The following is a 27,575-nucleotide window of genomic DNA, read 5'->3' as shown; positions in this document are numbered from 1 at the left end:
AGGGAATATGTATATTCCCTGGTACAGAACTGAAGGGATTGGATACTGTAGCCTAGAGGTTAATTCTCTGCCTTAAAAGGCAAAGGCTGCAAGTTCAAATGCCAGTGAGGGTATGGGTAGCTGATGAGGCCAGAACAAGCCCGAAATAGACCTATCCTAGTCTCCCTTTATTTTCAAATTCAGCAAAAACATGTGATATGTATATGTATTTATTTCATGAGCTTCCAGCACTGATCCATAAGTTTGCTCGAACAACCGTTTTGTCTGGAGGGGCATATGTTTCCTGCTTGGGCAGAGGGTCAGACTAGAAGATCTCCCAAGGTCCCTCCCACATTTTCTGTTACTCTATTAGGTGCGATTGATGCTTAAGGTGCAAACGGGCATCTGTAGGTCCTTTGCTTCTGTGTCCATGCTTGCTAGGGGATTCTGGGGGTTGCGGTCCCACCCATACAGAACAGGGAATTCTGGGAGTTGACGTCCACCTATGATAAAAGTCTCTGAGTGGTCCGTCGAGCTCTCTGGTAGACGCCTCCCGAAAATTCACAGGTACAAATTTCAGACACACACACGTTTGAAAATTCAAAACAATGTTCTTTATAATGAAAATTCACTTAAACCAAGCCCTCTTTTGGTATAGCAAAGAGCACTGGTCTCCAAACAAAGTTGTAATTGGTACAAGTCCCTTATCAGTTCTGTGATACTTAGCTTGCAGCTGTGAGGCAATTCACAGTCCTTCTTTCACAAAGTGAAACACACTTTGCTCTGGTTTAGTTTCCAAGCGGGGAAAAATCAGCACACAAAAGGTCAAAGTCAGTAAAGCAGTCACGAAACGCAAAGATCAGATAATCCTCCACAATGGCCAAACCCACAGGCTGCTCTTTATAGCAGCCTCACTAATGACCACAGCCCCACCCAACCACAGGTGGCCTCATTTTCTTTGATAATAATCTCTCAGTTGTTGCTGCCTATGCATCGCTCTCCGCATGCGTGGCTGTATCATTAACTCTTGTTCTGAATCCAAGGTGGAGAGAGAGAATTGATCTCCTTCTGAGCTGCCTGCCCCACTCTCCTCCTCCCTGTCACTCATGTCTTCTTGGTCAGAGGAGCCTTCATCAGCAGATTCCACCGGGGGCAAAACAGGCCTGCAGCATGTGGATGTCTCCCCCACATCCACTGTCCTTGGGGCAGGAGCAGGGCCAGAGCTAACCACAACACTGAGGAGGGATGGAGGGTGACTTTTCTCTCTCTCTCTCTCTCCTTCTGCTTCTAGTCTTCCGACAGCTCAACACCTCCATGGCTATCTCCCAGATGTCGGCTGTTCAATGCCGGCTGGCCCCCCTCATCCAGGTGATACAGGATTGCAGCCACCTCTATCATTACACCGTGAAGCTGATGTTCAACCTCCATTCGTGTAAGTCGATCTTCAGAGCATCCCAGCTGTGGAGCAGCTCTCGCATCGAGGATCAGTCTGGGATGAAAAAGTCTTGGATTTTGACCTAGGCAGGAGGACCAGAATGTTGGGTCTCTCTAGCTAGAGAGAATAAACCTGTTCTTGCCCAACTTTGCAACTTTAAGAATAAACCAATGTTTGTCAACCTTAACAACCTTAAGTGGTGTACAGTATACCACAAGGGTCTGTTCTCGTTCCCATTCTTCAAAATTGAACGGGTCCAAAGACGGGCTACAAGAATGGTGGAAGGTCTTAAGCATAAAACGTATCAGGAAAGACTTCATGAACTCAATCTGTAGAGTCTGGAGGACAGAAGGGAAAGGGGGGACATGATCAAAACATTTAAATAGGTCAAAGGGTTAAATAAGGTCCAGGAGGGAAGTGTTTTTAATAGGAAAGTGAACCCAAGAACAAGGGGACACAATCTGAAGTTAGTTGGGGGAAAGATCAAAGGCAACATGAGAAAATATTATTTTACTGAAAGAGTAGTAGATCCTTGGAACAAACTTCCAGCAGACGTGGTTGGTAAATCCACAGTAACTGAATTTAAACATGCCTGGGATAAACATATATCCATTGTAAGATAAAATACAGGAACTAGTATAAGGGCAGACTAGATGGACCACGAGGTCTTTTTCTGCCGTCAGTCTTCTATGTTTCTATGTTTCTTAATATGTTTGTGAGTGACATAGGGGAAGGCTTGGTAGGGAAGGTTTGCCTATTTGCCAATGGCTCTAAAGTGTGCAATAGGGTTGATATTCCTTGATCCGTCTGAAATGATGATGATGATGATGATGGTGATAATAATAATAATAATAATAATAATAATTATTATTATTATTATTATTATTATTATTTATTCGATTTGTATGCCGCCCCTCTCCGAATACTGTAATATGGCAAATGATTTAGCTTTACTAGATAAGTGGTCAAAGCAATGGAAACTGCAGTGTAATGTTTCCAAATGTCAAATAATGCACTTGGGGAAAAGGAATCCTCAATCTGAGTATTGCATTGGCAGTTCTGTGTTAGCAAAAACTTCCGAAGAGAAAGGTTTAGGGGTAGTGATTTCTGACAGTCTCAAAATGGGTGAACAGTGCGGTCAGGCGGTAGGAAAAGCGAGTCGAATACTTGGCTGCATATCTAGAGGGATAACAAGCAGGAAGAGGGAGATTGTGATCCCGCTGTATAGAGCGCTGGTGAGGCCCCATTTGGAATATTTGTGATCAGTTCTGGAGACCTCACCTACAAAAAGAGATGGATCAAATTGAACGGGTCCAAAGACGGGCTACAAGAATGGTGGAAGGTCTCAAGCATAAAACGTATCAGGAAAGACTTCATGAACTCCATCTGTATAGTCTGGAGGACAGAAGGGAAAGGGGGGGCACGATCGAAACATTTAAATATGTTCAAGGGTTAAATAAGGTTCAGGAGGGAAGTGTTTTAATAGGAAAGTGAACACAAGAACAAGGGGCCACAATCTGAGGTCAGTTGGGGGAAAGACCAGAAGCCACGTGAGAAAATATTATTTGACTGAAAGAGTTGTAGATGCTTGGAACAAACTTCCAGCAGATGTGGTTGGCAAATCATTGAATTTAAACATCTACTACTCTTTACATTTGGAAACATTAAACTTCAAGTTACTCCTCTGTGTATCTGGCCGTGCCAGGATTCTTGGCAGAGCAAAGCAGGAATTCCTGGCTGACTCAACTCAGCCCCGAAGGCAGAAAAGTTTGCAAAACACAAGGTTGCGTGACCGGGTTTGAATTGGGCCTGCAATCACAACGCAGGCGCCCTTTCGAAAACAACCCTGGCAGTGCCAGCAGAAGACCCCCACATAGACACCCTGGGGGGGTGGGGGGATGACATTCCTTCTCCTTTTGACTCAGCTTCTCGTAGCGCTTCTGTGGAGCCCAGAGCGGGATTAAAACCCGATGCATCTTTTCAAAGGATTTACTTAAGCTGGAGGGGATTTGCTCCGATACCCTGTTTCTCTAGGCGCCTCCTGAAATTCTGCTTATGGGCAGAGAGGGCGGCTTGAAAAGAGTCTAGGAAAAAAACAGTAGACAAAGAAACATAGAAGATTGACGGCAGACAGAGACCTCCTGGTCCATCTATTACAAATCTAATAAAGAATAATAATAATAATAATAATCATCATCATCATCATCTAGTCTGCCCTTATACTATTTCCTGTATTTAATGTTTAATGTTTCCAAATGTCAAACAATGCACTTGGGGAAAAGGAATCCTCAATCTGAGTATTGCATTGGCAGTTCTGTGTTAGCAAAAACTTCAGAAGAGAAGGATTGAGGGGTCGTGATTTCTGACAGTCTCAAAATGGGTGAGCAGTGTGGTTGGGCAGTAGGAAAAGCAAGTAGGATGCTTGGCTGCATAGCTAGAGGTATAACAAGCAGGAAGAGGGAGATTGTGATCCCCTTATATAGAGCGCTGGTGAGACCACATTTGGAATAATACTGTGTCCAGTTCTGGGGACCTCACCTACAAAAAGATATTGACAAAATTGAACGGGTCCAAAGACGGGCTACAAGAATGGTGGAAGGTCTTAAGCATCAAACGTATCAGGAAAGACTTCATGAACTCAATCTGTATAGTCTGGAGGACAGAAGGAAAAGGGGGGACATGATTGAAACATTTAAATATGTTAAAGGGTTAAATAAGGTCCAGGAGGGAAGTGTTTTTAATAGGAAAGTGAACACAAGAACAAGGGGACACAATCTGAAGTTAGTTGGGGGAAAGATCAAGAGCAATGTGAGAAAATATTATTTGACTGAAAGAGTAGTAGATGCTTGGAAAAAACTTCCAGCAGACGTGGTAGATAAATCCACAGTCACTGAATTTAAACATGCCTGGGATAAACATATATCCATCCTAAGATAAAATACAGGAAATAGTATAAGGGCAGACTAGATGGATCAGGAGGTCTTTTTCTGCCGTCAGACTTCTATGTTTCTATGTATTGGATCTTAGGATGGACCTATGTTTATCCCAGACATGTTTAGATTCAGTGACTGAGGATTGACCAACCACGTCTGCTGAAAGTTTGCTTACTACTCTTCATCTACTACTTTACATCTACGACTCTTTCAGTGAAATAATATTTTCTCACGTTGCTTCTGATCTTTCCCCCAACTAACCTCCATATTAATAAAAATCTTAAGGACACAAGCAACAAGTTACAGTCATACAGTCCTAAGTGGGAGGAAACGGGTGATAGGAACAATGAGAAAAAACTAGTGGTAATAGTAGTGCAGCCTTAGTAAATAGTTTGACAGTGTCGAGGGAATTATTGGTTTAGCAGAGTGATGGCATTCGGGGGGAAAAACTGTCCTTGCGTCTAGTTGTCTTGATGTGCACTGCTCTATAGCAACATGAGAAAATATTATTTCACTGAAAGAGTAGTAGATCCTTGGAACAAACTTCCAGCAGACGTGGTTGGTAAATCCACAGGAACTGAATTTAAACATGCCTGGGATAAACATATATCCATTGTAAGATAAAATACAGGAAATAGTATAAGGGCAGACTAGATGGACCATGAGGTCTTTTTCTGCCGTCAGTCTTCTATGTTTCTATGTTTCTAGTGGTTCTCAACCTAGGGGTCGGGACCCCTTTGGGGGTCGAATGACCATTTCACAGGGGTCGCCTAAGACCCCGAGAAAAGGCAAATTTCCCACGGTGTTAGGAAATAAAGCATCTATTCTGGCGCCTTGGAACATATGTTTACAATCCGACCAATCAGGTGTTTACATTTGGGGGTGTCCCTCTGACCTTTCTGCCTATCAGCTTAGAGCTCTGTTGGGAGAATTGGCGCTAGACTTATGGTTGGGGGTCACCACAACAAGAGGAGCTGTATTAAGGGGTCGCGGCATTAGAAAGGTTGAGAACCACTGCTCTCTAGGGTGGGAGTTTTAAACAGTTTGTGTCCAGGATGCGAGGGGTCCGCAAATATTTTCACAGACCTCCTTTTTTTGACTCGTGCAATATACTGGTCCTCAACGGAAAGGCAGGTTGGCAGCAAATAACGTTAACAAGAAAATCTAGTTGCGGCCTGAAAAAACCCCCATCATCTTTGGGACTTGAAAACAGTGTTTTTACTGCATCAGTTTTATTTATTTATTTATTTATTTTATTTATTGGATTTGTATGCCGCTCCTCTCCGCAGACTCGGGGCGGCCCACAACAATAATAAAAACCGCATGTAAATCCAATACTACAACAACTAAAAAACCCTTATTTTAAAACCAATCATACCTACAAACAAACATACCATGCATAAAATTGTAAAGGCCTAGGAGGAAAGAGTATCTCAGTTCCCCCATACCTGACGGCAGAGGTGTGTTTTAAGGAGCTTACGAAAGGCATGGAGGGTGAGGGCAATTCTAATCTCCGTGGGGAGTTGGTTCCAGAGGGCCGGGGCCGCCACAGAGAAGGCTCTTCCCCTGGGCCACGCCAAACGACATTGTTTAGTTGACGGGACCCGGAGAAGGCCCACTCTGTGGGACCTAACTGGTCGCTGGGATTCGTGCGGCAGAAGGCGGTCCCTGAGATAATCTGGTCCGGTGCCATGAAGGGCTTTATAGGTCATAACCAACACTTTGAATTGTGACCGGAAACTGATCGGCAACCAATGCAGACTGCGGAGTGTTGGTGTAACATGGGCATTTTTGGGAAAGCCCATGATTGCTCTCGCAGCTGCATTCTGCACGATCTGAAGTTTTGCTTTTGAGAATGTTGCAGGGCCTGAAACCCAGTTTTTAAAATCAGCCTGGATGGCTTATTATTTGCAAAAAAAAAAGGAGTGCTATGCTTTTATCTCCATCTCTGATTAAAAAATGACCATTTCTGACGCTTCGTTCTTCTCACTTGTTCAGGTTTGCCAGCCGATACGTTGCAAGGCCATCGAGACAGATTCCACGAACAGTTTCGCAGGTAAACTATATTCTGCGTGCCATTTGGGGCTGCGTGGGTGGCGAACCCCCCCAGAACCTCCGAAGTGATGCGTTAGGTTAAATCATTCATGCTCTCAATGTAAAAGTTAAAAGAAAACAGTTGTTTACTCAAAAGCAAACCCACAAAAGAAGAGCCCTGCTGAATTTGGCCAAAGCCCATCGAGTCCAGCGTTCTGTGTCCCACCAATTGACCATGAGGATCTTGAGCAGAAAGAGGAGGCCAAACCCTCCCTTTCCCTTGACCCCCAACAAATGGGACCCAAGGGAATCCTGCCTTCTTCAACCAACATAGAGGCGGCACATGGACATCCGTTTCAATATACTTGGCATCCCTGAATCTGTCTAATCCTGCCTTGAAGCTATCCAAGATGACAGCTGTCACAACCTCTTCTGGAAGGGAATCCCATCAACCAAGGATGGGTGAAGAAATATTCCCCTTGATTTGTCCTCACTTTCTTGCCTGTGAGCTTTAGGGAGGGCCCCCTCGTCCTAGTATTGTGTGATAGAGAAAATAATTTTTCTCTATCCACCTTTTCTATCCCATGCAAGATTTATACCCTTCGATCAAGTCCCCCCTTCAACGCCGTCTTTCAAGGCTGGAGAGACCAAGGCGTTGCAACCTGGTATCATAAGGGAGGGGCTCCATTTCCTTGATCATTCTTGTTTTTTTGCACCTTTTCCAGTTCCATTATATTATTATTATTATTATTATTATTATTATTATTATTATTATTATTATTATTTAGATTTGTATGCCGCCCCTCTCCGTAGACATTATTATTATTATTATTATTATTATTATTATTATTATTATTATTATTTATTAGATTTGTATGCCGCCCCTCTCCGCAGACTCAGGGCGGCTCACAACAGTGATAAAAACAATACATGGTAACAAATCTAATAATTAAAATCTAAAATAACATATCCTTATTGAGGTGCGGTGACCAGAACTGACCACAAGTCAGGGGGAAATTCAACAAAGCAAAGACAACAAACTGAACTTAAATACAATATTCACAGGCGGGAGGGATTGTAGCTGGGACAGAAAGGGAATTTTTAAAAAGGTAACCATTTAAACAAACATAACACCTTTTCCCAAAAGTCCAGACATACAGAGGTCTTTCAACATTCCCTAGCTTGTGATGCAATCGTGTTCTGATTTTTTTTTTAAGTAACAGAAAAATACATAAACGATTCTCACAACATTCTTGCAGTATATTATTATTATTATTATTATTATTATTTATTGGATTTGTATGCCGCCCCGAGTCTGTGGAGAGGGACGGCATACAAATCCAATAAATAATAATAATAATAATATACTGCAAGAATATTGTGCGAATTGGGATCCCTAAGAATCCTCTCTTAAAAAGAAATGCCCGTTGTGCTTTCTTTAAAAATTAAAACATATACAGCAGCATGAAGAGGGAGATCGTGATCCCCTTATATAGAGCGCTGGTGAGACCACATTTGGAGTACTGTGTTCAGTTCTGGAGACCTCACCTACGAAAAGATATGGACAAAATTGAACGGGTCCAAAGACGGGCTACAAGAATGGTGGAAGGTCTTAAGCATAAAACGTATCAGGAAAGACTTTATGGACTCAATCTGTAGAGTCTGGAGGGCAGAAGGAAAAGGGGGGACATGATCGAAACATTTAAATATGTGAAAGGGTTAAATAAGGTCCAGGAGGGAAGTGTTTTTAATAGGAAAGTGAACACAAGAACAAGGGGACACAATCTGAAGTTAGTTGGGGGAAAGATCAAAGGCAACATGAGGAAAATATTATTTTACTGAAAGAATAGTAGATCCTTGGAACAAACTTCCAGCAGACGTGGTTGGTAAATCCACAGTCACTGAATTTAAACATGCCTGGGATAAACATATATCCATTGTAAGATAAAATACAGGAAATAGTCTAAGGGCAGACTAGATGGACCATGAGGTCTTTTTATGTTTCTATGAAAAATAGCCAGGAATTGCTTACCAAACCAAATTTCCAAGATCGCCAGGCCTAGAAACTTGGCTGGTTTTATTCAACACTGCACTCTGGATTAGACCAGCTTTATAGACGGGGTTTCGAGGAGAGATGATGAATGCTGGCTAAAACCAGGCTAAAAATTGTGAGTGAGTTTAACCTGTAAAGAACGCTATGGTAAGAACAGTAGCTAAACTTTGTCCGGTTCTTGTATTTTGCAATTCGCTTTCTGTTCTGCTCCTTTAGGAAGAACGAAGGGCTGTAAGTAAAACACTTATAACTGCACCAAGTAGTAAGGATTGTGGTTTTTCCTGGGAACACCTCACCCTCCTTTGACATTTAGCTGCTGGTTTGTTTGTTTTTTCTCTGCAGCCTGAAGAACTTTTTCAAAAGAGCATCGGACATGTTGTATTTCAAGCGTCTCATCCAGATTCCACGGCTGCCCGAGGTATCCTCTGTATTTCCTGGCCCCATTTTCTAAGTACTTGATAGGCTGGTGATACTCTCCTGTTACCTGGCGGAGGGCCTATTTCCCAGGTTTCAATCACTTCCCTGGCTGTTTTTGTCCCTGCTCGTCCAACAATTTTGGTAGCCGGCTGTTTTTGTCCCTGCTCGTCCAGCAATCTTGGTAGCCGGCTGTTTTTATCCCTGTTCATCCAGCAGTCTTGGTAGATGGCTGTTTTTGTCCCTGCTCGTCCAACAATGTTGGTAGTCAGCTGTTTTTGTCCCTGCTCATCCAACAAGCTGGGTGTTTTTGTCCCTGCTTGTCCAGCAATCTTGGTAGCTGGCTATTTTTTTCTCCCTGCTTGTCCAACAATCTTGATAGTCTTGGTAGCCGGCTGTTTTTATCCCTGTTCATCCAGCAGTCTTGGTAGGCGGCTGTTTTTGTCCCTGCTCATCCAACAATGTTGGTAGTCAGCTGTTTTTGTCCCTGCTCATCCAACAAGCTGGGTGTTTTTGTCCCTGCTTGTCCAGCAATCTTGGTAGCTGGCTATTTTTTTCTCCCTGCTTGTCCAACAATCTTGATAGTCTTGGTAGCCGGCTGTTTTTATCCCTGTTCATCCAGCAGTCTTGGTAGGCGGCTGTTTTTGTCCCTGCTCGTCCAACAATGTTGGTAGTCAGCTGTTTTTGTCCCTGCTCATCCAACAAGCTGGGTGTTTTTGTCCCTGCTTGTCCAACAATCTTGGTAGCTGGCTATTTTTTTCTCCCTGCTTGTCCAACAATCTTGATAGCCGGCTGTTTTTGTCCCTGCTCGTTCAGCAATCTTGGTAGCTGTGAAATTCAATGTATGTCCTTGTTTATTGCAGTGTGAGACTACCATGAGTCGCCATGGGCGAATAGGCGGCTATATAAATTTGAAAAATATATAAACGATTTTGGGTCTCCTTCCTTCCACAGAACCCTCCAAATTTCCTGAGGGCATCTGCCCTGGCCGAGCACGTCAAGCCAGTAGTGGTCATTCCAGAAGAAGCCCCCGAAGACGAGGAGCCAGAAAACCTGATTGAGATCAGCTCAGCTCCATCCGTAGAGCAGCAGGTGAAATAAAATAAGAATAGAAGTGGGTGACTGGTGTAAACTCCCCCCTTCCAGATGGGGTTCAGCCCCATAGGGGGTTTTTCCCCCCCTTTTCCTTAGCTTTGGATAATCTGAGTTTTTAAACACGTGCAAAATTTTAACTCCCAGAATTTTTTCTTACTTTTTGTAGAATGTGTCAGATATATTTGAGCAGACGTTCGGGCCACCCAATGGACTAAAAGACGACAGGTATTTGACCAATGAAAACCTAGGTCACCTCGTAGTTAACAAAAGCAACTATCTAGTGCTTGGGACCCCCAAGGAAAAAAATATTTTTTTAAAAAAAAGTTTTTAGTTTGGGGGGGTTTGGTGACAGAAGAAATCCAGGCGGAAAATTGAACATGTACCTTATTTTTCGGAGTATAAGACCCACCTTAGTTTTTGCGGTAGGAAAATACCGGGAAAAAATCTGCCTACTAGGTATTCCTCTGGCTAGCATCCTTAGTCTGGTCAACTTTGAAAACTGTTCGGAAACTTCAGATCGTGCAGAATGCAGCTGCGAGAGCAATCATGGGCTTTCCTAAATACGCCCATGTCACACCAACACTCCGCAGTCTGCATTGTTTACCGATCAGTTTCCGGTCACAATTCAAAGTGTTGGTTATGACCTATAAAGCCCTTCATGGCACCGGACCAGATTATCTCAGGGACCCCCTTCTGCCGCACGAATCACAGCGACCAGTTAGGTCCCACAGAGTGGATCTTCTCTGGGTCCCGTCAACTAAACAATGTCGCTTGGCGGGACCCAGGGGAAGAGCCTTCTCTGTGGCGGCCCCGGCCCTCTGGAACCAACTCCCCCCAGAGATTAGAATTGCCCCCACCCTCCTCGCCTTTCATAAGTTGCTTAAAACCCACCTCTGCCGCCAGTCATGGGGGAACTGAGATACTCTTTCCCCCTAGGCCTTTACAATTTTATGCATGGTATGTCTGTACGTATGATTGGTTTTTATATACAGTGAACCCTCGATCATCGCGAGGGTTCCGTTCCAGGACCCCAAGCGATGATCGATTTTTCGCGAAGTAGCGGTGCGGAAGTAAAAACACCATCTGCGCATGTGCAGATGGTGTTTTTACTTCCACCGCCGCCCGGAGCGCGTTGCTGGGGAGCGTGCGCGCGTTGCTGGGGCCGCTCCCCAGCTGGGGAGCGGATCTGGGGTTTCCCCAAGCGCGCGCGAGTTGCTGGGGCCGCTTCCCAGCTGGGGAGCGGATCTGGGGTTTCCCCAAGCGCGCGCGCGTTGCTGGGGCCGCTTCCCAGCTGGGGAGCGGATCTGGGGTTTCCCCAAGCGCGCGCGAGTTGCTGGGGCCGCTTCCCAGCTGGGGAGCGGATCTGGGGTTTCCCCAAGCGCGCGCGCGTTGCTGGGGCCGCTTCCCAGCTGGGGAGCGGCCCCAGCAACGCGCGCGCGCTTGGAGAAACCCCAGATCCGCTCCCCAGATGGGAAGCGGCCCCAGCAACGCGCGCGCGCTTGGGGAAACCCCAGATCCGCTCCCCAGCTGGGGAGCGGCCCCAGCAACGCGCGCGCGCTTGGGGAAACCCCAGATCCGCTCCCCAGCTGGGCAGCGGAGCTGGGGTGTCCCCGCGCGTGCCGCCCGCCCGCCCACGCCGTTGCTCGCGCCGCCGCTGGGGTCTTACGGGGCAAGAGGGGAAAGACCCAGGGAAGCCGCCCAGCTTCCCAGCTGGGGAACTCCACCATCTACGCACACATGCGCAGATGGTGGAGTTTACTTCCGGGTTTAAAACTCGCGAAATAGCCCTTTCGCGATGCTTGAGGACGCGAAACTCGAGGGTTCACTGTAATGGGTTTTTAACTGTTTTTAGTATTGGATTATTGTTATATACTGTTTTATTACTGTTGTTAGCCGCCCCGAGTCTGCGGAGAGGGGCGGCATACAAATCCAATAAATAATAAATAAGTAAAATAAAAACTTCAGCACATTATTTTATCCCCTGGTTAGGGCTGGAAAAACATTTTTTGGAGAGAGAATGATAAAGCCTGCAAGCTGGGAAGATCATTAGTGACCTTTTTGGGCTGGGAAAAAAGGTTAAAAAAAGCTGCGTTCAGAGTATTAGACACACCAAATTTTCAGGAGAAAGAAGGTGCATCTTATACTCCAAAAATACGGTATTTATTTATTTATTCGACTTTTTTGCCGCCCAGTCCCAAAAGTGCCATTTGATTGTCAAAGGAACGAAGCCAATTTATTATTTATTTATGTATTTATTAATTTAATTTAATTTAATTTAATTTAATTTAATTTATTTTATTTAATTTTATTTAATTTTATTTAATTTATTTAATTTATTTAATTTATTTAATTTATTTAATTTATTTAATTTATTTAATTTATTTAATTATTTATTGTATTTATTGTATTTATTGTATTTATTTATTGTATTTATTTATTTGATTGATTGATTGATTGATTGATTGATTGGATTTGTATGCCGCCCCTCTCCATGGACTCGGGGCGGCTCACAACAGTGATAAAAACAGAATGTAAATATCCAATACTAAAACAGCTAACAACCCTTGTTACAAAACCAATCATACATACAGACATACCATGCATAAATTGTAGAAGCCTAGGGGGAAAGAACATCTCAGTTCCCCCATGCCTGACGGCAGAGGTGGCTTTTGAGGAGCTTACGAAAGGCGAGGAGGGTGGGGGCTATTCTAATCTCTGGGGGGAGTTGGTTCCAGAGGGCCGGGGCCGCCACAGAGAAGGCTCTTCCCCATTGTTTAGTTGACGGGACCCGGAGAAGATCCACTCTGTGGGACCTAACTGGTCGCTGGGATTCGTGCGGCAGAAGGCGGTCTCGGAGATAATCTGGTCCGGTGCCATGAAGGGCTTTATAGGTCATAACCAACACTTTTGAATTGTGACCGGAAACTGATCGGCAACCAATGCAGACTCCTTTGGGACTTTAACAATCTTCTAAGTCTTTAACAATCTTCTAAGGGGATTGGCAAGACATAATAAATTGGCTTCGTTCCTTTGACAATCAAATGGCACTTTTTAGAGACAGGAGGGAGCACAGGATTGTGGGATTTATAAATAGACCAAAGCATCTTTGGTGAAGCACCCCAGAAATCTAAGCAGGACAGCTGACTATACAATGGGGAAAGTTGGAGGCCATCGAACCGACTCAAAACTTGCATTTTCCTCTTGTTTTGTCTTCAGAGATCTGCAGATCGAAAACCTGAAGAAAGAAATCGAACTGCTTCAAGTAGAGCTAGAGAAGATTAAACTGGAGGTAAGGTCTGGATTTCCGCACTCTGCTTTTGAAGGGGTACAAACTACGCTGTGGGACGCCCCTTGACCTCCCCCCCCCAATTATTTTCAAAGCAAATTGTTAGCCTTTGGGGTGCGAGAAGCCAAGCTTGGAGTTTTTCTGGCAGGGTCGTAACCTGAGGACTTCACGCCTTGCTTCCTGTTCGTAAAACCATAGAAGATTGACGGCAGAAAAAAGACCTCCTGGTCCATCTAGTCTGCCCTTATACTATTTCCTGTATTTTATCTTAGGATGGATCTATATTTATCCCAGGCATGTTTAAATTCAGTTCCTGTGGATTGGCCAACCACGTCTGCTGGAAGTTTGTTCCAAGGATCTACTACTCTTTCAGTCAAATAATATTTTCTCATGTTGCCTTTGATCTTTCCCCCAACTAACTTCAGATTGTGTCCCCTTGTTCTTGTGTTCACTTTCCTATTAAAAACACTTCCCTCCTGGACCTTATTTAACCCTTTAACATATTTAAATGTTTCCATCGTGTCCCCCCTTTTCCTTCTGTCCTCCAGACTCTACAGATGGAGTTCATGGAGTCTTTCCTGATACGTTTTATGCTTAAGACCTTCCACCATTCTTGTAGCCCGTCTTTGGACCCCTTCAATTTTGTCAATATCTTTTTGTAGGTGAGGTCTCCAGAACTGAACACAAATGTGGTCTCAACATCTCCCTGTTTTTCTCTCTCTCTCTCCAGGCTCAAAGGTACATCACCCAGCTGAAGGCTCAGGTCAACAGCTTGGAGGCCGAGGTGGAGGACCAGAGGAAGCAGAAACAGAAGGCCTTGGTGGACAACGAGCAGCTCCGAGATGAGCTGGAGAAGCTGCAGAAAGCAAAATTTGAAGGGGACAAGAACCGAGGACTCTACCTGGAAGCAGAAAGTAAGTCTTGGGTCCCAGAGAATGTGTGAGCATCATGTGTCCAAACTTGTTCTGTCGGGCTCTCTGGTAGAATCCTCCCAAAAATGCACAGATACAATTTCAGACACACACACGTTTGAAAATTCAAAACAATGTTCTTTATAATGAAAATTCACTTAAACCAAGCCCTCTTTTGGTATAGCAAAGAGCCCTGGTCTCCAAACAAACTGGTAATTTGTACAAGTCCCTTATCAGTTCTGTGATACTTAGCTTGCAGCTGTGAGGCAATTCACAGTCCTTCTTCTTTCACAAAGTGAAACACACTTTGCCCTGGGTTAGTTTCAAAGCCGGGAAAAATCAGTACACAAAGGTCGAAGTCAGCAAAGCAGTCACGAAACACAACGATCAGATAATCCTCCACAATGGCCAAACCCACAGGCTGCTCTTTATAGCAGCCTCACTAATGACCACAGCCCCACCCAACCACAGGTGGCCTCATTTTCTTTGATAATAATCTCTCAGTTGTTGCTGCCTATGCATCGCTCTCCGCATGTGTGGCTGTATCATTAACTCTTGTTCTGAATCCAAGGAGGAGCTAGAGAATTGCTCTCCTTCTGAGCTGTCTGCCCCACTCTCCTCCTCCCTGTCACTCATGTCTTCTTGGTCAGAGGAGCCTTCATCATCAGATTCCACCGGGAGCAAAACAGGCCTGCAGCATGTGGATGTCTCCCCCACATCCACAGTCCTTGGGGCAGGAGCTGGGCCAGAGCTAAACACAACACAAACTAGGATATAATTTCAGCCTGGCCCTAAATGCCTTCAGTGAGAATCCTGAGTGGCAACTGGGTTGCCTTCAAATCATGATTTAATAGGGAGGGGAATGTTATATAGAATGCTGGTGAGACCACATTTGGAATACTGTGTCTAGTTCTGGAGACCTCACCTACAAAAAGATATTGACAAAATCGAACGGGTCCAAAGACAGGCTACAAGAATGGTGGAAGGTCTTAAGCATAAAATGTATCAGGAAAGGCTTCATGAACTCAATCTGTCTAGTCTGGAGGACAGAAGGAAAAGGGGGGACATGATCGAAACATTTAAATATGTTAAAGGGTTAAATAAGGTCCAGGAGGGAAGTGTTTTTAATAGGAAAGTGAACACAAGAACAAGGGGACACAATCTGAAGTTAGTTGGGGGAAAGATCAAAAGCAACATGAGAAAATATTATTTTACTGAAAGAGCAGTAGATGCTTGGAACAAACTTCCAGCAGACGTGGTTGGTAAATCCACAGTCACTGAGTTTAAACATGCCTGGGATAAACATAGATCCATTGTAAGATAAAATACAGTAAATAGTATAAGGGCAGCCTAGATGGAACAGGAGGTCTTTTTCTGCCGTCAGTCTTCTATGTTTCTATGTTTCTATAATGTGGCACTATCCTTCTCTTTACCAGAAAAAGCCAGCACTACCGAAATCCGGTATGCCAAACTGAAGGACAAGCACAACGAGTTAATCAACACACACGCGGAACTTTTGAGAAAGGTAACGGTGCCCATTTTTCATCCGGTTGACCTCATTCGGTCAAGATCGAATGGGTTTCCTTTCGATCCTGAAAATAAGATCAAATCTTAAAAGAAGGACCAGGGGAGACGTGATAGCAGCCTTCCAATATCTCAGGGGTTGCCACAAAGAAGAAGGAGTCAAGCTATTCTCTAAAGCACAAGAAGAAGAAGGAAGGAAGGAAGGGAGGGAGGGAGGAAGGAAGGAAGGAAGGAAGGAAGGAAGGAAGGAAGGAAGGAAGGAAGGAAGGAAGGAAGGAAGGAACCAACCAAGGGAGACATGATAGCAGCCTTCCAATATCTCAGGGGTTGCCACAAAGAAGAGGGAGTCAAGCTATTCTCCAAAGCACCTGAGGGTAGAACAAGAAGCAACGGGTGGAAACTAAACAACGAGAGAAGCAACTTAGAACTAAGGAGAAATTTCCCAACAGTTAGAATAATTAATCCGTGGAACAGCTTGCCTCCAAAAGTTGTGAATGCCACAATACTGGACATTTTTAAGAAGATGTTGGATAACCATCTGTCTCAAGTAATGTAGGGTTTCCTGCCTAAGCAGGGGGTTGGACTAGAAGACCTCCAAGGTCCCTTCCAACTCTGTTGTTGTTGTTGTTGTTATTGTTATTGTTGTTGTTGTTATTATTATTATTATTATTATTATTATTATTATTATTATTATTATTATTCTTCCAAGGCTATAAACCAAGGGTAAGAGGAAACCCTAATTTGTCTCTTGCTTGGCCAAATTCTTTTTTTCTTCTCCCTCTTTGCCTTCAACTCTGAATCTTTGCACCCAGAATGCAGATACGGCCAAGCAGCTGACCGTCACTCAACAGAGCCAGGAAGAGGTCGCTCGGGTCAAGGAACAGCTGGCTTTCCAGATGGAGCAAGCCAAGCGAGAGTCGGAGATGAAGGTGAGCCTCTTTTGGGATGGGACATCTTTGGGTGAAAGTTGGTCAAAGTTAGCTTTGACCCCAGGTGTTGTGGTCCACCAACAGAGTTGGCAGCAGATTCAGACAGTGATGAGGTTGGGGAGGAACATGGGCCACTCCTGGAGTCTGGGAAAGGCTCTGTGTCCGAGGCAGAGAGGGAGCCAGGGCTGTCTGCCAGTTATCAGCTGCCTTCGGAATCAGACATCAGTGAGGCAGATGAACAGCTGGAGCCTGTTCCCAGTGCGCGCATGCGCAGAGCTGCCAGATGAAGCTGTGGAACAAGGGTCGATTTGGGAGGCCACAGGTGGACATTGAATGGCTTAGGGAACAAAAAAAGGAGCTACTGGGGAGTGGAGTTTGCAGGAGACAATTAGTTCGCTTAATTGGTAGCTCTCTAAGCCAGATACGGTCTGTGACTGTCCATTCACCCTTGAAAGATTTTTCTGGCTGTGAATGAGAAGAATTCACAGTAACTGAATAAAAAAGGGAGTTTTTGTTGGGACAAGGAGTCTGCTTCTTGGATGGTGGCATCCTAGGTCAAAAACCTGGGGTAAAATGACCCCCCTGTCTCTTGGCTTTTACGCAGTTGGAAGACCAGATGCTTCAGGTGGAACAGATGAAGAGAGAGGTGGACTCCAAAGCAGAGGAACTGGCTCAGCTCCAGCAGTCGCTCACCCACTCTAAGCAGGTATTCGGCCTTTGGAGGAGATTGTATGGAGGATCCCATCTCTCCAGCCCTCTCTTTCGCGACCCCCTTTTAAACGTCTTCACTTGCGTTATGTCGGGCTCTCTGGGACACTCCTTCCGAAAATTCACAGGTACAAATTTCAGACACACACACACGTTTGAAAATTCAAAACCATGTTCTTTATAATGAAAACTCACTTAAACCAAGCCCTTTTTTGGTACAGTATAGCAAAGAGCACTGGTCTCCAAACAAACTGATAATTGGTACAAGTCCCTTATCAGTTCTGAGATACTTAGCTTGCAGCTGTGAGGCAATTCACAGTCCTTCTTCTTTCACAAAGTGAAACACACTTTGCTCTGGGTTAGTTTCAAAGCGGGGAAAAATCAGCACACAAAAGGTCAAAGTCAGTAAAGCAGTCATGAAACACAAGGATCAAAGTTCTGGAGACCTCACCTACAAAAAGATATTGACAAAATTGAACGGGTCCAAAGACGGGCTACAAGAATGGTGGAAGGTCTTAAGCATAAAACGTATCAGGAAAGACTTCATGAACTCCATCTGTCTAGTCTGGAGGACAGAAGGAAAAGGGGGGACATGATCGAAACATTTAAACATGTTAAAGGGTTAAATAAGGTCCAGGAGGGAAGTGTTTTTAATAGGAAAGTGAACACAAGAACAAGGGGACACAATCTGAAGTTAGTTGGGGGAAAGATCAAAAGCAACATGAGAAAATATTATTTGACAGAAAGAGTAGTAGATGCTTGGAACAAACTTCCAGCAGACGGGTTTAGTAAATCCACAGTAACTGAATTTAAACATGCCTGGGATAAACATATATCCATCCTAAGATAAAATACAGAAAATAGTATAAGGGCAGACTAGATGGACCAAGAGGTCTTTTTCTGCCGTCAGACTTCTATGTTTCTATGTTCTATGTTTCTATCAGATAATCCTCCACTTTTAAGCCAGTCACATGAACTTTAAGCCACCTTCCCTGGTCACATGATCGTCAAGCCACTCCCACCTGGTCACATGGCCAGCAAGCCACACCCACAAAATAAGCCACGCCCCTCAGCGTGGTAGTAACACACTCCTTCGCGTTGCAGGTGGGTTCGGACCTCAACAGCCAGCTGGAAGCCCTTCAAGCCGAAAAGGAGACCCTGAGGAAATCGGTCAATGAGAAGGAATGTGACCTCATCTCAACCAAGGGCCTGGTTCAAGAGAAGGAGCTGCTGTTGGGCCAGGAAGCCGAGAAGAGGGCGAAGGAAGTGCAGGGACTCCAGGAGAAGTTGGCGGAAAAAGTACGGAGGAGAAATGTTGTGCTTGGGGTGGAGGTGGTGGTGGGTGTTTCCTTCTCCCGCATCGCTCGGGAAGGCGAGTCGGCCCAGCCTTGGGATGGAAGGTAGAAACCAGCTCATTCAAACTGGTTTTCCATGGATGCATCTTATTATTATTTTTATTATTATTATTTATTGGGTTTCTATGCCGCCCCTCTCCGAAGATTCGGGGCAGCTTACAACCTATTAAAAAAAAAAACCCAGCAAATTACAATGAAGATCAATCCAATTAAATTAAAAATCGCATAAGTATTTAAAATTCCAAGATAATAATAATAATAATAATAATAATAATAATAATAATTTATTAGATTTGTATGCCGCCCCTCTCCGAAGACTCGGGGCGGCTCACAACACGATAAAAAACAGTATTATACAGGCACAAATCTAATATTTTAAAAAAACTAAAAACCCTATCATAATTAAAAACCAAACAGCACATACATACCAAACATAAATTATAATAAGCTATAATAAGCTATATTAAAACCAATCATATCCATTCATACAACAACCCTATCCAAGGACCTGGTCTTTTAATGTATAAACATACAGTGGGACCTCTACCTAAGAACGCCTCTACTTAAGAACTTTTCTGGATAAGAACCGGGCATTCAAGATTTTTTTTGCCTCTTCTCAAGAACCATTTTCCACTTACAAACCCGAGACTCCGAAACTGTAACTGGAAAAGGCGGGGAGAAGCCTCCGTGGGGCCTCTCTAGGAATCTCCTGGGAGGAAACAGGGCCGGAAAAGGCAGGGAGAAGCCTCCGTGGGGCCTCTCTAGGAATCTCCTGGGAGGAAACAGGGCCAGAAAGGGCAGGGAGAAGCCTTTGTGGGGCCTCTCTAGGAATCTCCTGGGAGGAAACAGAGCCGGAAAAGGCAGGGAGAAGCCTCCATGGGGCCTCTTTAGGAATCTCCTGGGAGGAAACAGAGCCGGAAAAGGCAGGGAGAAGCCTCCGTGGGGCCTCTCTAGGAATCTCCTGGGAGGAAACAGAGCCGGAAAAGGCAGGGAGAAGCCTCCGTTGGGCCTCTCTAGGAATCTCCTGGGAGGAAACAGAGCCGGAAAAGGCAGGGAGAAGCCTCCGTGGGGCCTCTCTAGGAATCTCCTGGGAGGAAACAGGGCCAGAAAGGGCATGGAGAAGCCTTTGTGGGGCCTCCCTAGGAATCTCCTGGGAGGAAACAGGGCCGGAAAAGGCAGGGAGAAGCCTCCCTGGGGCTCCTCTAGGAATCTCCTGGGAGGAAACAGAGCCGGAAAAGGCAGTGAGAAGCCTCCGTGGGGCCTCTCTAGGAATCTCCTGGGAGGAAACAGAGCCGGAAAAGGCAGGGAGAAGCCTCCGTTGGGCCTCTCTAGGAATCTCCTGGGAGGAAACAGGGCCGGAAAAGGCAGGGAGAAGCCTCCGTGGGGCCTCTCTAAGAATCTCTTGGGAGGAAACAGAGCCGGAAAAGGCAGGGAGAAGCCTCCGTTGGGCCTCTCTAGGAATCTCCTGGGAGGAAACAGGGCCGGAAAAGGCAGGGAGAAGCCTCGATGGGGCCACTCTAGGAATCTCCTGGGAGGAAACAGGGCCTCCACCTCCCTGTGGTTTCCCCAATCGCCCGCCTTATTTGCTTTTACATTGATTCCTATGGGAAAAATCGCTTCTTCTTACAAACTTCTCAACTTAAGAACGAATGAAGTTCGTAAGCAGAGGCACCACTGTAGTTGCCGATCTAAAGTTCTGCCTCCGTCCCGCAGAAAAGCCACGAACACCACCTGCAGCAGAAGTTCCTGGACGACCAGTTCCGAATCTTGCAAGGGACGGTCAAGGAAGCCGAAAGCATCGTCCAGGATGCCGTGAGCAAGTTGGACGACCCCCTGCATATCCGGTGCACCAGTTCTCCCGGTGAGCCCTGAATCATTTCCTTGCTTCTAAGCCCTTAGAAAATAAATAGGTTCAGAGATTCAAGGGGACTCCCTTCCTTCCAAACCATCTAGCTGTCCCCCCTGGGCTACCTTTGAGTCGGAGATCCAGAAAGATACAGGTTTCCTCCTCCCAAACCACATTCTTCCTTCCTTCGCAGATTATCTCGTCAGCCGCACCCAGGCCGCTCTGGAATCGGTGAATGCCCTGGAGAAAGGACTTAAGCATTATCTAAGCAACATGGCAGGTGAGACATGATTCCTCACCTTGAGTCTTGGGAATGGAAGTGTTGCAAATATTGCAAGCAAGCAGAAGTAGAATAGAATAGAATAGAGTAACGTAGATAACATATATAACTTGCGGCCCTATCTGGACCGGGACTCACTGCTCACAGTCACTCATGCCCTCATCACCTCCAGGATCGACTACTGTAACGCTCTGTACATGGGGCTACCTTTGAAGAGTGTTCGGAAACTTCAGATCGTGCAGAATGCAGCTGCGAGAGCAGTCATGGGCTTCCCCAAATATGCCCATGTTACACCAACACTCCGCAGTCTGCATTGGTTGCCGATCAGTTTCCGGTCGCAATTCAAAGTGTTGGTCATCACGTATAAAGCCCTTCATGGAACCGGACCAGAATATCTCCAAGACCGCCTTCTGCCGCACGAATCCCAGCGACCAGTTAGGTCCCACAGAGTGGATCTTCTCCGGGTCCCGTCAACTAAACAATGTCGTTTGGTGGGACCCAGGGGAAGAGCCTTCTCTGTGGCGGCCCCAGCCCTCTGGAACCAACTCCCCCCAGAGATTAGAATAGCCCCCACCCTTCTTGCCTTTCGTAAGCTTCTTAAAACCCACCTTTGTCATCAGGCATGGGGGAACTGAGATATTCTTTCCCCCTAGGCTTCTACAGTTTATGCATGGTATGTTTGTATGTATGACTGGTTTTAAAATAAGGGTTTTTAGTTGTTTTAGTATTGGATTGTCGCATGTTGTTTTTACTACTGTTGTTAGCCGCCCCGAGTCTATGGAGAGGGGCAGCATACAAATCCAATAAATGTAAGTAAGTAAGTAAGTAAGTAAGTAAGTAAGTAAGTAAGTAAGTAAGTAAGTAAGTAAGTAGAATAGAATAGAATAGAATAGAATAGAATAGAATATAATTCTTTATTGGCCAAGTGTGACTGGACACACAAGGAATTTGTCTTTGGTGCAGATGCTCTCAGTGTACATAAAAAGAAAAGAGACATTTGTCAAGAATCATGAGATAAAAAACACTTAATGATTCTCATAGGGGTCAAATAAGCAATCAGGAAAGAAACAATATTAATATAAATCGTAAGGATACAAGCTACAAGTTACAGTCCTACAGTCATAAGTTGGAGGAGATGGGTGATAGGACCAATGAGAAGTTCTCCCTCCTCACCGTTCCCCTTCCGTTTTCACTCTTTTGTCTCCGATATATATATAATCTCCGCATGGTATAATTGTGTTGTATGGTTTTAATGTTGGGTTTTAGATGTTTTTAATATTAGATTTGTTACACTGTTATTGTTTTGTTGTGAGCTGCTCCGAGTCTACGGAGAGGGGCGGCATACAAATCTAAATTATTATTATTATTATTATTATTATTATTATTATTATTATTATTATTATTGTTATTGTTATTATTGTTATTATTGATATTGTTATTATTGTTGTTGTTGTTGTTATTATTGTTATTATTGTTATTGTTATTATTATCATTATTATTATCATTATTGTTATTATTGTTGTTATTATTATTAGATTCCTCCGGACTGGTTGCTGCGTTGGCCCAGTTTGCCCATCTCATGGCCGATGCCATCGTGAACGGTAGCGCCACATCCCACCTTGCACCGACGGATCACGCAGACAGTGAGTAGGGCGTGGGAAAGGCTCCCCGTTCCCAGCATCATATTCCCTGTAGAGTGCGTGAGAGCGCGGGAGATAAGAAATGTCCACGCAGAATGCTGGACTCGATGGGCTTTGGCCCCATTCAGCAGGGCTCTTCTTAGGTTCTAAAAAAGGCTGACCGCCTTCCCTAACTAGGGAAACATCCAAGTTTTGAAAGCTTCCGGAAACAGCCTCAGGACCAACTGACCCTTGATTTTTTTTTCCTTGGTCCAGAACTGACAGAATCGTGCAGGGACTGTGGGCAGCACAGCCTGGATTATCTAAACAAGCTCAAAGACAAACAGTCTCTCCGAGAAGCAGATCCAGACGACCTGAGGACAACTCTGCAGAGGCTATTCCAACTAGGACAGGTGAGGAACGGAAGCCCACCAGGAGAAGTTCTCTACGAGAAACGTTGGATGCAGGCGACTTCACCGTTGCATGCTGTTCCCCGTTGACTGTTCTGTCGAGCTCTCTGGCAGACTCCTCCCAAAAATCTGTGCAGATACAATTTCAGACACACACACACGTTTGAAAATTCAAAACAATGTTCTTTATAATGAAAATTCACTTAAACCAAGCCCTCTTTTGGTAGAGCAAAGAGCCCTCGTCTCCAAACAAACTGGTGATTTGTACAAGTCCCTTATCAGTTCTGTGATGCAATTCACAGTCCTTCTTCTTCCACAAAGTGAAACACACTTTGCTCTGGTTTAGTTTCAAAGCCGGGAAAAATCAGCACACAAAAGGTCAAAGTCAGCAAAGCAGGCACGAAACACAAGGATCAGATAATCCTCCACAATGGCCAAACCCACAGGCTGCTCTTTATAGCAGCCTCCCTAATGACCACAGCCCCACCCAACCACAGGTGGCCTCATTTTCTTTGATAATAATCTCTCAGTTGTTGCTGCCTATGCATCGCTCTCCGCATGCGTGGCTGTATCATTAACTCTTGTTCCGAATCCAAGGAGGAGCTAGATAATTGATCTCCTTCTGAGCTGTCTGCCCCACTCTCCTCCTCCCTGTCACCCATGTCTTCTTGGTCAGAGGAGCCTTCATCAGCAGATTCCACCGGGGGCAAAACAGGCCTGCAGCATGTGGATGTCTCCACCACATCCACAGTCCTTGGGGCAGGAGCTGGGCCAGAGCTGACCACAACATTGTCTAAACTCTTGAAGTTTTCTTAGGCCGAGGTTCTCATCGGAAGCTTCAATCCACTTTTCTTTCCTTCTTTTGGGGGGGTTTAGGAACTGAGACCCAAAAGTTTGGACATCCGGGAAGAAGAACTGGGCGACTTGGTGGACAAAGAGATGGCCACCACCTCTGCAGCAGTTGAAGATGCTGTGAGAAGAATAGAGGTAGGGTTAACTTGTAACCGGTCTACTGTTTTGCAAAAAAAAAAAAAAAAGTACAAGTCCTCGACATAAATAGTTTAAAAGGGGTTTGAATATGGCATTCAGTTTATTTTATTTATTTATTTTTTTATTACTTGGATTTGTATGCCGCCCCTCTCCGAAGACTCGGAGAGGGGCGGCACGATGCAAAAAGGATGTTGAGACTCTAGAAAGAGTGCAGAGAAGAGCAACAAAGATTATTAGGGGCCTGGAGGCTAAAATAAACGAAGAATGGTTGCAGGAACTGGGCATGGCTAGTTTAATGAAGAGAAGGACCAAAGGGGACATGATAGAAGTCTTCTAATATCTCAGGGGTTGCCACAAAGAAGAAGGAGTCAACATATTCTCCAAAGCATCTGAGGGTAGAACAAGAAGCAATGGGTGGAAACTAAACAAGGAGAGAAGCAACTTAGAAAACTAAGGAGAAATTTCCTGATAGTTAGAACAATTAACCAGTGGAACAGCCTATCACCAGAAGTTGTGAATGCTCCAACGCTGGAAGTTTTTAAGAAGGCGTTGAAAAACCATCTGTCTGAAGTAGTGTAGGGTTTCGTACCTAAGCAGGGGGTTAGACTAGAAGACCTCCAAGGTCCCTTCCAACTCTGTTGTTGTGATGATGATGATGATGATGTTGGTTTGTCCATGCTAAGCTCTAACATGGTTTAATGTTGGTGTTTGCTATGGGAACGCGGTGTCACTACAGCCTGACCTGTTCTGTTTGTGTGGGGAACAATAGGAGGCACCCACACCCGATTCTGTGGTGCCAAGACGCATCCTAGACTCACAACGATCCAGGTCGCCTGGAGACGAACCCCTTTGGATCTGTTGGCTGCCCAAACCCACCTCCTCTCTTCCGTTTCTCTACAGGAAATGATGAATCAAGCCAGAGTGGAAAGTTCCGGGGTGAAACTCGAAGTTAATGAAAGGTAAGCTGGGAGCAGGGAGGAATTTACACAACTACAAATCCATAGTGTCGTTTCCAAGAGGTTGCACTTAATATCTCAGGTTAAGACAGGTTCGGTGCCACCAGAGTTGGGTCCTTAATGAATCTTCCGGAGAATTATCTTTTATATACGCTGAGAGCATCTGCACCAAAGACAAATTCCTTGTGTGTCCATCACACTTGGCCAATAAAAGAATTCTATTCTATTCTATTCTATTCACTCCTCTCTTCTCTTTCCTTCCTATTCTCTTCATTCCTTCTCTTCTCCGCTTCCTATTCTCTTCTCTTCATTCCTCCTATTCTATTCATTCTTCTTCTCTTCATTATTCTACTTTTCATTATTCTATTTTTCTCTTCCTTTCCATTCTCTTCCCCCTCCATCATTCTATTCTATTCATTCCTCTCTTCTCTTTTCTTCCTATCTCTTCCTTCCTTTCTCTTCTTTTCCTATTCTCTTCTCTTCTTTCCTTCTATTCTATTCTACTCTACTCATTTTTCTCTTCCTATTCTCTTCATTCTTTCTCTTCCTATTCTCTTCTCCTTTTCCTATTCTCTTCCCTTCATTCCTCTATTCTATTCATTTCTCTATTCTATTCTATTCGTTTTTATTCTTCATTATTCTATTCTTCTCTTCCTTTCCATTCTCTTCCTCCTCCATCATTCTATTCATTCCTCTCTTCTCTTTTCTTCCTTTCTCTTCTTTTCCTATTCTCTTCATTCCTTCTATTCTACTCTACTCATTTCTCTCTTCTCTTTTCTTCCTTTCTCTCCTCTTCCTATTCTCTTCATTCCTCTGTTCTCTTCTATCTGCTTCTTCTTGCTAAAAGGGAAGTGCCCTACATTCTATACTTAATAACATTCTCCAAAATGTTTATAGTAAGCTCATATTTCAAGCTCATATTTCATAGAAACATAGATAGAAACATAGAAGACTGAGGGCAGAAAAAGACCTCATGGTCCATCTCGTCTGCCCTTATACTATTTCCTATATTTTATCTTAGGATGGATCTATGTTTATCCCAGGCATGTTTCAATTCAGTCACTGTGGATTTATCTACCACGTCTGCTGGAAGTTTGTTCCAAGGATTTCAAATTCCCACGAAGCCCACCTCTTAAAGGCTAGTTGGGCAACCAATCCATTCATCTGCTCGCAGCACGATTGTTTGGATGTGAAAGCTTCACCCATCCTCATCTGTTGCTTCAGTGGGTGGCTGCATATAACATTGTAATTTAGTTTTAATATGCAATAGCAAAAACTTCAGAAGAGAAGGATTTAGGGGTAGTGATTTCTGACAGTCTCAAAATGGGTGAACAGTGCAGTCAGGCGGTAGGGAAAGTGAGTAGAAGGCTTGGTTGCATAGCTAGAGGTATAACAAGCAGGAAGAGGGAGATTGTGATCCCCTTATATAGAGTGCTGGTGAGACCCCATTTGGAATAATACTGTGTCCAGTTCTGGAGACCTCACCTACAAAAAGATATGGACAAAATTGAAGGGGTCCAAAGACGGGCTGCAAGAATGGTGGAAGGTCTTAAGCATAAAACGTATCAGGAAAGACTTCATGAACTCAATCTGTCTAGTCTGGAGGACAGAAGGAAAAGGGGGGACATGATCGAAACATTTAAATATGTTAAAGGGTTAAATAAGGTCCAGGAGGGAAGTGTTTTTAATAGGAAAGTGAACACAGAACAAGGGGACACAATCTGAAGTTAGTTGGGGGAAAGATCAAAGGCAACATGAGAAAATATTATTTGACTGAAAGAGTCGTAGATGCTTGCAACAAACTTCCAGCAGACGTGGTTGGTAAATCCACAGTAACTGAATGTAAACATGCCTGAGATAAACATATATCCATTGTAAGATAAAATACAGGAAATAGTATAAGGGCAGACGAGATGGACCAGGAGGTCTTTTTCTGCCGTCAGTCTTCTATGTTTCTATGTTTCTATGTCTTTGTTTGTCTTTTTAAAAAAATACAATAAAAATATATTAAAAGAAAAAAGAAAATGCTACATTGGAGAAACTCCCAACAGATTGAAAAATATCTTCATTTTGAGTTTGCGCAGAGGCAGTTGCTTTAATGTCCATTTCAAGCGATGAAGGTTCAACCTCTTTTACATTTTGGCTGCCGTGGCTTTATTTACAAAAAAGGTTTGATTTCCAGATGTGTGAACAGCATGGTTCTAACAGGTGTTTTCCTTCCTTTCTTTTCCCTCCACAGAATCCTGAACTCCTGCACGGATTTAATGAAAGTGAGTCGATCGTTCATTAAAAACAATTCCATTTGGCAATTAAAATTTCTTGGTTACATCATAAAACCTTTTTATTGAAGGCTGCCGGGGGCCCCGCGATAGAAATTGCTCAGAACTCAACGAATTCCTTCTGCCTTTTTTCCCTTTCTACTTTCAGGCCATCCGGCAACTTGTCCTGGCTTCCACCCATTTGCAGAAGGAGATTGTGGAGAGCGGACGGGTGAGCCTGTTTGGGATGCGCTGCTGTTATTTTGAAATAAAATTAAAAAAGCATGGAGAAAAATTAAATATTTGGGGAAAGGCTGTGGATTGACTCTATCAGCTGCTAAAGAACCAAATCCCTTTCCTCTCCTCTTTTCTCTTTCCTCTCCTTTTCTTTTCTTACCTCTTTCCTTTCTTTTCCTTCCCCCTTCCTTTCCTCTCCTCTCCTTCCTTTCCTCCTTCCTTCCTTCCCTTTCTTTCTTTCTTTCCTTTCCTCTCCCTCCTTTCTTTTCCCCTTCCCTTCCTTTCCTCTCCTTCCTTCCTTCCCTCCTTTCCTTTCCTCTCCT

At 44.3% G+C, this 27,575-nt stretch overlaps 1 protein-coding gene across 1 annotated transcript in view; it reads left to right on the top strand.

Moving 5' to 3' along the window:
- The window catches only part of HIP1R (huntingtin interacting protein 1 related), a 69,242-nt gene that overhangs the window by 32,406 nt on the left and 9,261 nt on the right, over positions 1–27,575 (top strand). The window contains exons 8-26 of the mRNA XM_070763216.1: positions 1,271–1,411; positions 6,346–6,403; positions 8,777–8,852; positions 9,803–9,940; positions 10,110–10,168; positions 13,160–13,232; positions 13,960–14,143; positions 15,577–15,665; positions 16,477–16,593; positions 17,198–17,299; positions 18,406–18,600; positions 20,370–20,517; positions 20,696–20,782; positions 22,318–22,425; positions 22,678–22,814; positions 23,688–23,798; positions 24,702–24,760; positions 26,997–27,027; positions 27,185–27,247. Coding sequence (XP_070619317.1) covers positions 1,271–1,411; positions 6,346–6,403; positions 8,777–8,852; positions 9,803–9,940; positions 10,110–10,168; positions 13,160–13,232; positions 13,960–14,143; positions 15,577–15,665; positions 16,477–16,593; positions 17,198–17,299; positions 18,406–18,600; positions 20,370–20,517; positions 20,696–20,782; positions 22,318–22,425; positions 22,678–22,814; positions 23,688–23,798; positions 24,702–24,760; positions 26,997–27,027; positions 27,185–27,247 — 1,976 coding nt within the window. The remainder of the gene's footprint in view (positions 1–1,270; positions 1,412–6,345; positions 6,404–8,776; positions 8,853–9,802; positions 9,941–10,109; positions 10,169–13,159; positions 13,233–13,959; positions 14,144–15,576; positions 15,666–16,476; positions 16,594–17,197; positions 17,300–18,405; positions 18,601–20,369; positions 20,518–20,695; positions 20,783–22,317; positions 22,426–22,677; positions 22,815–23,687; positions 23,799–24,701; positions 24,761–26,996; positions 27,028–27,184; positions 27,248–27,575) is intronic.

This window comes from Erythrolamprus reginae, chromosome 10 (assembly GCF_031021105.1).
Source record: "Erythrolamprus reginae isolate rEryReg1 chromosome 10, rEryReg1.hap1, whole genome shotgun sequence".
Classification (NCBI taxonomy): domain Eukaryota; kingdom Metazoa; phylum Chordata; class Lepidosauria; order Squamata; family Dipsadidae; genus Erythrolamprus; species Erythrolamprus reginae.
Note: the sequence above shows the minus strand (reverse complement) of the source record. Positions and strands in the feature narration are given on the sequence as shown.